This window comes from Montipora capricornis, chromosome 3 (genome assembly GCF_036669925.1).
Source record: "Montipora capricornis isolate CH-2021 chromosome 3, ASM3666992v2, whole genome shotgun sequence".
In the NCBI taxonomy this organism is placed as follows: domain Eukaryota; kingdom Metazoa; phylum Cnidaria; class Anthozoa; order Scleractinia; family Acroporidae; genus Montipora; species Montipora capricornis.
Genome location: NC_090885.1, coordinates 62,265,363 through 62,277,862, shown reverse-complemented (window position 1 = coordinate 62,277,862; position 12,500 = coordinate 62,265,363). Strand labels below are relative to the sequence as shown.

At 40.0% G+C, this 12,500-nt stretch overlaps 1 protein-coding gene across 2 annotated transcripts in view; it reads right to left on the bottom strand.

The window, feature by feature from the left end:
• The window catches only part of LOC138043636 (uncharacterized), a 12,588-nt gene extending 479 nt beyond the window's left edge, over positions 1–12,109 (bottom strand). The window contains exons 1-3 of one of the 2 annotated variants that reach the window (XM_068889996.1): positions 11,950–12,109; positions 7,789–8,096; positions 1–4,468 (exon numbers count right to left, since the gene is read on the bottom strand). The exon at positions 1–4,468 is cut by the window's left edge and continues 479 nt beyond it. In XM_068889996.1, coding sequence (XP_068746097.1) covers positions 1–4,468; positions 7,789–7,931 — 4,611 coding nt within the window. In that variant the 5' untranslated portion in view covers positions 7,932–8,096; positions 11,950–12,109. Of the gene's footprint in view, positions 4,469–7,788; positions 8,097–11,789; positions 11,898–11,949 lie in introns of those variants that run through there. The other variant, XM_068889997.1, reaches the window with a different exon arrangement.
• Positions 12,110–12,500: the final 391 nt, after the last annotated feature.

Here is a 12,500-nt window from a genome sequence, read left to right as displayed (position 1 = left end):
CGTAAACTTCTTGAAGCAATGATTACAGGAGTAGGGCCGCTGACCAGTATGAATGCGCACGTGAACATGAAGACTGCTGTAAGAACTGAAGTTCTTTTCGCAATGTTTGCATTTATATTTCTTTTTCTTTACCTTTGGAAGGCTTTCATTAGATGAGCTTGTGAGATTTTCCACCGCAGTTTCTACGACTTGAATACGATCAGCGCAGTCGGCATCGCTGTTACTAACAGACACCTGACATCTGTTGGTCTCTCCCGGTTTATCCAAACTCTGAGATTCCTCGGCACACGAGGGTTCTTCTCGAGTTGAGTCGACAGGCCGGACGTCACTCGGCGACCTTTGCTCAGGTAAAGCAATACTACTACTCGTCTTAAAACTACACAATATTCTTGCTGTGTCTTGCTCCTCTAAAGCCCTCGAAGAAACTGCCACATCCCCTTGATTCGGGGGTTCTACCTTAACCATAGTTTCAGTGTCGCCACGTGGGGACTTGCTTGTTGTCTTTGCGCTGTCGCTGGTCTTGATCTGATCTGGAAAGCTTTCGACGTTAACCTCCTCATCACTGGCCCACCCATCTTGCTCTTTGTGGGTCTTCATGTGAGAGCGCAGATACCTGGTCTGTATGAAGCCCTTTCCGCATATCTCGCACTTGTGAGGTCGATCTTCAGTATGGGTCATTTTGTGATAATAGTAAGAGCTATAGTACGGAAAACACCGTCCACACAGTTCGCACTTGTGCGGTTTGAATCCTGTGTGGCTTCGAGTGTGTATCTCCAGCTTACGGTGATGATCAAACGTTTTGTGACACAAAGAACAACAGTATCGACCGTTTTTGTCCACCACGGCGTGTGAGGAAATGTGCTGCTCGAGTTTCTTGCCGTTGCTAAAAGATTGGCCACAAACAAAGCAAAAGTTCGCGCCATCGTCCTCGTTATTCTTCTCAGTGTTAGACTTGACCCCGGAGATTTCACATTCTCGCTTCACGTCCGTGTTCTCGGGGTGAGAATACTCATGGTTTTTTTCATCTTCCCGCTGTCTTAATTCCCCTTTTAAGGGATGTTGAAATCTTCCTTGATGATTCGCAAGTTCATGACCTCGCTGTTCGGCTTTTTCTTTAGGAAAGGAAGTTGCTTGAAAGACGTTCATATTAAGTTCGCGCCGAATAACGGTCTCTCCGTGGGGTAGTGAAGCTCGTCGATCCAACCTTAAGCGTTTTCTTTGAAACGCTAATAATTCGTCACCGCCTTCGTGGGACATCAAATGTTCAAGAAACTCTGAACGACTGGGGAAGTTCTTTTCACAGCGAAGACACTGAAGATCTTGGGCTGATCCGTGATAGCAATCCAAGTGAATCTTAAGCAGTTTCTTGTGACCAAAAGAAATTCCGCAGTGATGACACGTAAAATCACGCTGGTGTTTACGCCTTGGTTGATAACCCTCGTTGGGTTGACGAGGAGGTGAAGCTAGTGTGCTTTCACTGTTCTCAGATGTATGGCCACTATCACTAAGAAGGTTTTTTAGTGTCGATGATTCAGGCACCACTGAGCGCTGGGGCTCTGCAAGCGGTCTTGCAAGAGTCCCAAGTTCTGGGGCACTTGCTCTCCTTTTCAAGGACAACGAATTGAGAAGGGCCTCTTTGGTGATGTTGTTAATGTTCTCACGAGTGGCAGGCTCTTGAGGGCGCTTCTCCCGGGGTTCTCGAGGGACTTCCCGAGTGGATTCCCGTACCGGGCCTCCACGAACTGCTCGGTGCAACTCGAGAGAGGAGAGGGCGGGGTAAGGCAGAACTCTTGGATTACTCAGCGCTGAGTTTGCTGATGCTGTCCTTGTGACGGGTTGATGTGCTCTCAAAACAGCAGTTCCCGATTGTCGAGTGAATCCTCCAGAAAGTCTCGGGTGAACAACAGGAATAAGCGGTGGTGGTCCACAAAGGGGAAGAGCTTCGCGCTCTATCCTTGCCCTTCCTTTTGACATGTGCTTCGGAAGTTCGTTCGGACAATCAGTTCTCTCGTAAGCGGTAAATGCTGACAATGGATGCTTAACGGCTTCCAACCTAGTCGTCAACCTCTTGGTGAAGGAGTCACGGTCTGATTCACTTCCCGCAGGCGAATGTCTTGTCAAATCTTCCGCCTCTCTCTGTTTTTGACCGCTTACAAGTTGAGGATCTGGTTCGATTGCTCCGTGACGTTTCGGTAGAAAAATCCTCGTCCTTGCCTCGGGGCCTACCAAGACGTTAGCGCTCTCTTTGCTAAACCACTCTCGCGGTTCTTCTCGACGTTGGCGTAATACACCAAACGGTGAAAACCGCTGCTCACAGTAAGTTTGCAAATGATCAAATGGGCTCTTGAAATGATTAGAGCGGATCAAAGTTGGCTTCTCGTTCACTCGATTCTTTGCATCACTTCCATGACTCAAAACATCGCTCTGATCATCTCTTAGAAACAACTGCTTTTCGGAGGAAATGCGATTTTGATTTTGACCCCCAATAGGAGCGCTCGATATTCGTCGGAGTGGTTTATGCCCGCCTCGGATCTCCTTCGTTTTACCGAGAGAGGTTTCGTGGGAGGTGACGTGGGTAACGAATTCCGAACGGTTTGCAAACGATTTGCTGCAATGGTAGCATTGCAGCATCTCTAAGGAGCTGTGATAGGAGTTCATGTGAATCTTCAACAAGTTCTTGTGGTCAAATTTCAGTCCACACTCTATGCACTGAGGTTTCTTGTGTCGACTTTCCATGTGAGCTTTTAGTTCTCCCATGTCAGGGAATTCCTTGCTACATAGCGTGCATGCCAGGGTAAAACTACGCGACGGATCTTCTGTACCGATGCGAAGACTGGTTTGATTCGATGCACCCAACGTATGATTGCCGGACATCGAGCTATTTGTTTCACCACAAGCGTTTTTCTCGGTGTTAAATCCTTGATTGCCATCATCAGTCAGGCTATCCCTTCGCCTCGCTTCCATCTTAATTCTTAAACTCGATTTTAGCTTTTGAATAGTGTCATTTTCTGGATTGAACTCACTTTGCGTCGTGCTAACATCTGCCTTTTGGTGCGAAATCAAGTGATGAAGGTACTCCATTTTAGACACAAATTCTTCCTGGCATCGATTACACCGTAAAGTGACGCGCTTTGCCGCGAGCGATTTGTGACTAGTGGACTCCGAGTCGCCGTTCTCGCCCTCTGATGTTGCGGACGCAGGAGACCCAGGAAAGGATCCCGTATAAGATGCCGCGAGGGAATGAGGGCTACAATTTGGACTAGCACGATCCCAGTCGGGAGGAGATGCAGTAGCAGTCGCTGATTCTTTGAAAGCTTGCTCGGGTTCTTCCGCTATTTGCTTTAGGTATTGTCGCGGTGGTGAAACTGGAGAGACGCGGCCGGTGGTAACAATGACAGAAGAACGCTGTTGTTGATTTGGAACGTCCTTACGTTCAACAAATGATGGGGACAAGTTCGGCTCCTTTTCTCTGACATCTCCTTCGCTGTACTCGGTTTCCGTTCTTAATCCCGAGCTCTTACAGACTCCTTCGCATTCCGTCCTAAATCCTGAGCTGCTTGATTTTTGGTCCATCTCTCTAACAACCCCTTCGTGACTGTCGCTTTGTACCATTAATCCTGAAATTCCTGATTTTTCATCCATTGCTCTAACCACACCTTCATGACAGCCGTTATTTGCTCTATATCCAGGACTCGCTCTTTTCAGGTCCATTTCTCTAGCCACTCCCTCACAACAGTTGCTATCCACCCTCACCAAGGAGCTCTCAGATTCACTCATCCCCGCTGCCAAGGGGAAATCGTGTTGTTCTCTAGTGTTGTCTATTTCAGCAGCTTCACTGTCGCTACCTTGGTCGACGTCTACGTCCCCTGCCTCGCCGTCTGTGCTACCATTCTCTCTTGAATCACTGCTGTCATTTGACATCGCCTCCTCATCAAAGTCATTCACTTGATGAGACTCCCATCCACTTGACGCCGTTCCATTCATTTGCCCAGGACTCTGTCTTGGTGCGATCCCATTATCTTCATGCTCACCATCCGCGCACGCCTCTCCTGTTACTGCATCACCTGTTGGATTCATTTGCACAATAACCTTCGCTCCTTTCCTGTTCGCATTCTGTTTCACGCCCTTGCCGTTAATCTTATGATAATGTTCCATGTGAAGGCGAAGCAGCTTATCGTGATCGAACTTCAGCCCACAAGCAACACACACTGGTTCCGAATGATGCGCCTTGATATGGAGCTTCAAACCGCTAGGATGCTCGAAAATGTCTTTACAGCGTGGACAGCGCACCTTGACATTGTGATGCACTCGCATGTGGATGTGTAGAAGATTCGCGTGCTCAAATTCCTCGTGGCACGTGCCACATTTAAGCACATGGCGCGTGGCGTTTTCGTGTTGTTTCACTTCGTGGATCTTCAGGGCCCGCGAGGACGCGAAGCTCTTGCTGCAGTGCGAGCACATCCACATCCTATATGAAAAATATAAAGAAACTTTCATTATCGCGTGCCTTTCATAGAGATACCTGGGAACTGACACTAAATGTCCTCTATATATTAATTCAGTTATGTTAAATTTCTTTATTCATTTTTTGACCAGATCCTTTCAATAAGACCAGAGTGAATAAAAAATGCGAGGGATCAGTCGTCGCTAGAAGCTGGAGCCATACCTGACCTGTTAGCAAAGCGCTTGTAAACTTCCCTTTCAAAATCGGTCAGTGTAACACGCCTACTACAGACTGCAGAAAAAACCCAAACCCTCGACCTATGACAAGGTTAGGCTTAAAGAAAAAAATAGGCCTACAATTATGTTTCTAAAAGCCAAAGGTTGGTATTATTAAAGGGTAAAATGGTTTTTTTCGCTTCTGCACACATTTTATCCCTGGCCTCTGAGTTGCTTAAAAGGCTGGATAACTTTATCCACTGAATAAGTCACAATCCAAAGTATAAAATATACTTCACGTTAATCGTTGGCCAAAGCTTTTGTTCCCACCTATATTTATATGAGTTCAGAGAGTGCATATTTATGGGTTACTTGAGCAAATACTGAAATCTTTGCACAGATTGAAACTGTCAGTTAGTGATCTATCTACCGGATAAAGTCATCCAGTCTTTGAACAACAAAGCCCGGTTGATTGAAAGCCGATTAACTTAATCCAGGATTAGCGGAAATTTTGGTTCCATATTAATTTGTTCAACTTTTTGGTGACGTTCCTCTTGCTTATTTTTGTTTTTCAAGATTGGCTTCCTGTAATGTAAAATTTGGCCGAATATCAGCGTTGAACAACATTTGGGGGTAGAGAAATAAACTCCTTGTTTGATTCTTAACCTGGGATTAGGGTTAAACAGATTTTGAACAACATTGTCCTGGAACCTTGCCTTCAGTTGGTATTTTATACTGACCGCTTCAAAATTGGCCTGAACTCCCAGCTTGTCCCCAGCTTTTTTATATTCCCTTGGATAGATCTATGTTTGTTCCTAATTTCCAAACTTTAAACAAGCTTTTTTCCCTTATTCTCCAAAACCCCTCTAAAATTCTCTTGCATGGATTTATTTCTTTAAGATAAGTTATTATTATTATAACAAGTATCCATAAATTTTTATATCAACTGTTTGATCACTTGCAAATGCTTCCCTTCCATAACTTTGGTCAAACTTGAGTATAAATGACTAAAAAACCAAACCAAAAATCCTCAATTTGTGTGGACATCCTAGATACACATGCAATTTTTGTAACGTCAATTTATTTAACGTCGGTAGTTCATTCAGTTACAAAACTGCTATCAATGGAAGCCGACGGTCGCCTTTTACCCCCTCCCTCTGTCAGTGCTCCATTTCACGGATATTTAAAGCTATAGCTACACGTCGAAACCGACGCTGAGGTCACCGAGGATTTAACTGGGGACGTCTTGCTCTGAAAGCCCCGCACTAGCCAACTGAGCTACGCCTGAAAATGTTGGTTTTTGAGGAGAGGGGAAACCGGAGTACCCGGGGAAAAAGCCATATCAGAGCAGAGTAGAGAACCAACAAACTCAACCCACATATGGCGTAGAATCCGGGAATCGATCCTGGGCCACATTGGTGGAAGGCGAGTGCTCTCACCACTGCGCCAGCCCTGCTCCCCAGGGTAAAGTTGCAAATCACTAAAAACTAGCATGTGCAAGTGCAATTTCAGCACATTGTAAACACGATGTCCCAATTTGAGGCTTTTGAACTTGTCCAAACTTTAACACTTAAGTTTTTACTTGAAAAGCAACTTAAGTTTCTGCAACAAAAATGACTTGCATAAACATAATAACACAATACTGCTTTTACCCAAAGAGTACCACCTAATTTCTCTTTGACTGATACCTGATGATTTCAACTATCAATAAAAAAATCCCTAAGAAGAAAGAGTTGAATATAAACATTGAACAACATTAGGGAGCTTAACCCTTTAGTGCCCAAGGGGTCTCCCTTTGACGAGTAAAATCGTCTGGCGTTAGACAGAGTAAAATCTATAAGTCACTATTGGGCATTATAGGGTTAAGCACGTGCGTTTTTGAGACGCGGACGGCAACTGGAAGTGAGCTGTTTTCCCTTTTAACTTGTCTTCACACAACCGCATTTGCATTGCTAAGTATCTTTTCTCCACTAGAGATGATTAGTACAAAAATCTGGGAGACACCACTGTCCTGGCACGCGAAATTTTCTCTTCTGGTTGCCGTCCGCGTCTCAAAAACGCGCGTGCTTAAGCTCCCTATTGAAAATGACAAATAGCTGATTTTCACAAACATATTATTATGCATGGCAACTGATAGGATGCAGCAATGCGGATCCGCATAATTCCCTAAAATCTGCATCCTCCGCATAATTACGATATTTTCCGCATAAAACTGAAGAAATGGCCTGATATTAGTGATAAAGCAGCTGTTTACCATCCTCACAAATATACAAGCCAAAGAGATTGACTATTTTGAAACGCTTATTTTCCTGAACATTGAAGAAAACACGCCATTTCGTTCGCAAGATGAAAGTTCGTAAGCAGTTTCCACTCATTTTTCGGGAATGTTAAACTGTTTTCATAACAAACCCTAGGCTCGAAATTTTTAAAAAATGCAACAAGGTATGAAAATTTAGCTGCAAGTTATAGTAGAAAATTGCATCATCAAAACGGTAACTCTGGTAAAGTAGGGACAATCATTGCAATGAAGTTTTACAAAACATAGAGCCCGCAATACGTATGTGTAAAAAACCGCTGAAAATGGTGAACGAGGGAATGGATCGTGGTTGAACCACATCACAATTTTGCTCCATATCTCCAAATTGAAACAAAATTCATGACAAGAAACAAAATATTTCTTTATCGCTTTATTTCTTTTAGCAAAAGTTTCGGCAAAATGCCGATTACCAACCCTTTTATTTTAACGGTGAATGCTGGTCGCAAATTGGCGGCTCGGCCAGATATCTTAATCGCAAAGGGAAAAAGCGACTGTATTGGTCGCAATTTCGAGTCCTGATTTACCATAAGCATGTAAATACATTGGACGGGCCTAATTATTAGTTCTACAAATGTTTAAATTTCCGCATAATCATTGCATGTTTACGCATAATATGGCCAAAAATTTCCGCATAATCTTTAATTTTTTTCCACATCCTATCAGAAGACCTGATTATGGTATATTTCAATTGCAGCTCAAATCACAAAGCAAATAGTACTAATCTTATTAAATGTAACAAAGGTAAACTATCCACTTATTACACAATAAATGATACTTTTAAACCTCAAAGAAATAATAGAATCTACATTTACCTGCAACATTCAGTAAAATTGTGCATCTTCATGTCGTTGATACAATTTTCCTTTTGTTTTCTTTTGCTAATAACATCACTTCTGTTATTCACTTGTACTTGCTTGTTATTGGTACTTGGCAGTTCTACATCTTGGCATGACATGCTGTGTCACGAACAGTCTCGGCCCCTTTTCTGTTTTTCGTTTAATTTTAGAACAGCTCAGTCTAATTCCAGTTATTTCTATGCAGTGTCTTTTTCACCCTGGGGTTATTGGGCCATGAATCTAACAGCCTCTGACCAAATACATGGCAGTGTTCACACCTCACTCTGCAATATGACACATAGAATTGATATCACATATTTTTTACATACAACCATGAAAATTCCAACTAAAAGTTTGAGGTATGACAAAATTAAATGAAAATACTCTTGAAAGAATGAGTCCTGTATTGTATTATTTTGACCCTTTTTTTCAATAACATATATCTGAGTTAATTTATGACCACTTTTTTTACTCACAATGTTCACTACAGTAACGGCTGATATTAATGGCTGTATGATTTAAAAATAAAGCTAATGGGTACATTGTACCATGGGTTTCAATATTAATATTCAACATATGTATTATCAAAGAAGTATTAAAACATGACATCATACCAAAAGCATTCGAAAGTTAAATGACACATATATGCAAAAACATTCCTAATGTAACATTTGCTTTCAACTATTATTAATTATTAAAGTAAACACCGTTTCAATTTAACAGTACAAATTTACATACTTAGCGTCTTCTATCATTGTATGTGACTTGGTGTTGGTATTATTTAAATATGACTAAATTAATGCCTGTCACCTGAAATATCTATTTTCAAGTATCCAAGCTTAAATTTTACCAATTAAGTTCTTAATTCATATTGCAACACAGTTTGTAGTTCAGTATTGACCCTGAACATCTAGTTCAAAGCTCAGAAAAACAGTAATAATACAATTCCAAGAAAATGAAGTGTATCCAAAACTGTTTTTTTTCCTTTGGTTATTAATTGAAAGATTTTTTAATTTTTAAGGAGTGGAGTTTGCAAGATTAGACACTACCTTCATAAGCTGCATGTGTATAATCATTACATAGCAAAGTTATAAAACTATGTTGTTCTTTTAAAAGGAGTAATGAATCTATATTCATTCCACAGCTAAAGCAAACAGTCAGCCATTGCAATTTTAGGTTTGTGTTAAAAGTCACTGATCGAAATAAATCTAAAGCTCACATGAGAATCAGCAATGAATTTGGCTAATCACATGCTCCCTTTTTCTACCACATAAAATTTACTGTAATTCTTAATACATATGCAAGCTTCAGGCCAAGATTGTTTTGCATAGGAATACATCATCATTATTCAACATTCCGAAGTGGCTGTCTAACAGTAATAACATAGTGTTGCATCAAAAGGATTTTGTAAGACTTTAAAGGCTAATTAAAAAATACTAGATTATTGTTTAATCCTATTTCTTATAACTGTTAAGAAAAAAAGAATATTGATCATTGAGTTTATAGTTAATAAAAATAATGGAATATATTTAGTGGTGTAAAAAAATCCATACTGATGTAGCTCTGACATCACTGATATCCGGAGTTCTTAGGGGATAGAGAGGGAGTTCTACAGGACTACATGTAGAATGAACCTCACAGAAAACAGATGGTGACCTTAAGAGCTTAGTTACAATGCATGGTAATGCTGTTTTGGTGTACCTATATTTAAGAAACTTATATATCATTATTCTATTTAACAAGGGAGACATTGTTATGTTCGCATGTGGCCCTAACAAAGGGATTTAGTTCCAAGTAAATGTTGGTAATATTATCGGTTACTCTCAGAATTTTGGACATGTTTCCCAAGTACAATAATAATAATAATAATTATAATTATTGTTGGGAACACAAGAAAAATATTGGTCCTAATGTCTACTTCACCCTCTCTGACCTTATTCTTAACATCTTTTAATGAACACTTATACATTATCTAATCACACTATTTTATAGCAGCTGTAGCCAGAAGAAACTAAAAGAGAAAAAACACTTGTTGCTGCACAATCCATGAGCCTTGACAGTAAAAAATTGACCAATGTTATAAACTGGTAGCTGCATGGTCAAGTTATTATCATCTGCACTTTTAAGTACAACAAAAATTTTACATATTTTGCTAAGAGATTATTGAGCCATGAAAGTTGGGTAAAGAGATCTCACAAAGCTGACCTAGAAATCCAGCCATTTACAGTATTTTGGAAAATAAGCCACAAAAAAGTTTTCTACACTTGGGTATTTTGAGACCAAAATCCAAGGCGAGATGATGAGCATCCCCGCCCCAGTCAGAGCCCCCTCCCCTTAGGGGGGTCCTGTAGTTGTTTTTTAAGTCACTAGTTAAAAACCAGTTCTTCCATCTGGTGAAATTGGCAGTTCAGTTTCTCAGCTCTTAGAAACATCCATGTGGGTGGTGGTTACCAGGTATGCACTGTGACATATTTATAACAGCCTTTTTTTTCCTTTTGTGATGTGTAGTTAACGTCTATTGTTATATTAGTCAAACATATATTGTCTGTATAATATATGTTCACCATGACTTAGCTAGTATGTATACCAATACATGAGCAACATTCCAAGACGTCTAAATCCCAGTTTACCCTTTTTTTTTTTGTTCCTGTCAGATTCTAATGGCTGAACAAAGATTCAAAATCTTTGGCACAAAAGGAACCACTTGTTATATTATTTAAGTAACAAAATTTGCAGTGACCATTGATATTAAAAGTACTTTCAATAATCTTTGTATTCGCTGCACAATTTGAATGGGTAACTATGCCAACAGAAGAAATAATTGCAATAAAAAGCAGATATCATTTAAAATTTTGAAGTGAATATCTAAACAGCCAGTGAGTGAATCATGTAATGCTAAGCAAAAAGACAAGCACTGCAAATTATTATGCCGTAAGGAAATTGTTTCAACTGAAAAAAAAATTAGACAAGAAGAACACTTCAAGGCCCATAGAACATACCATCTAATAGCAGATAAATCTTTAAGAATGGATATTAAGATACAAGTAAGGACTCTTGACATTCACTCAACGCTTAAGGCTAAAATAAATAAGGTGACTTGAGACAAATACTCCTAATCTGAGACATCTGAGGATTCACATTTTTTCAGCATAAATTCTCAAACAGAGGTTTAATCCCCTGAGTTATGTACATTTCCTGGGATGTCTGCTCATTCAACTTATGCTGTTTTTTTTTTCTTTCGTTTTTCCACAAGACGTCTCTGCTATCATGTGATGTGCCAATACAATTTTCTATAAATATAACATAAACTAAGAATGTAGCAAAGAAACGGACCGCGGCACAATCAGGACCAACAGCGATTTCATAATGACATGAATAGCTACGCTGAGAAATAGTCTGTACATTATTCTCGACAAAAAAAGTAACAAAGCACGAATAAATATAATGACACAAACATACAAGGCACGAGTCTGGACGTAACTTTAAACAATGCTCTCTGTACATTGATCAAGAATAAAAATTTAAAAAAAAACCCATGATAAATAAGCATAAATGTAGTTTCGGTGCTGAGTAGGGATTTAATTTAATTTTATCAAAACTGTCTTATGATAGTTCATTGTTAGCATTGTAGATGATGAAATCCAAATTTGAAAAATACTCACCACTTTTATGTAACGACTGACAGTATGCGGGTGAGCTTTGCGAAAATTAAAACTCAGTCTCACAGCAATTTAAACATTCATGAAATTTTCAGGGAAACCCGAAGATCTAGAAATCTTTTCCTTTATAAGGTCTATGAAATGTGCGAAAGAAAATTAAACATTACTTTGAAACATTGCTTAGCGAAAAATTTTAAAACGCTTCGAGTTGAAGCGCAAAAGCAATGACTTCGAGCAAACCTAGGGAGTGAAGTATTTTACAAACTTTGCAGCTGAAGAAATATTTCCGATCTCATGCTGTTGAACTGGAAGAAATACCTCAGAATTTTAGAGATGAGAAAGCCTTGTCAGTTGAATATCAAACGAACGGTTTTTCTACCGGAGGTCAACGATCTAAACAGTAATGAGGGAAATGACATCATCTCTTCATCGACATCGGTCTATACACATACGAAACGAACGTAGACAGCAAACTCACCTCGTGAAATACTTCCTTAAGGCGTCATTACTCGAATAATTGCTTTCGACAGTAAACACTTTACCAAAGGACAATAATTCTAATCTAAACAGGCTCCATAGAAAAAACGACTCCTTGCCACCAACAAAACCTATTGAATTACGAAAACTGTGACTTCACCATATGTAAACGAGGTTGTGATGACGTGTTTCAAGAGGAATCTAGGCGTCAAAATTATTTTTAACAGACGTGACGGAAGTACGAGCCTGAGAACAGAAAGGCACAGTAAGCAATTTAGGAAGTTAAACGGTCAAAGAAATTCAGCAATTTCAGGGATTAACGCTAAAATAACTGAGGCGGACTTTAAAAGAACGTGTATCACATATTCAACACATACAATTTACATACCGGAAGTAAATTTGCACTTGGGGCGAGATGCGTGGAGGATTCTAGACATCACGAATTGGCGAAATGAAACTTAGCCTTCGTGTTCAATTATCTTTTGAAAATGGTACCTTACCTGAAATAACGTAAATCCAACGCAAATATGTCGAAAGTGAAGATAAACTTCG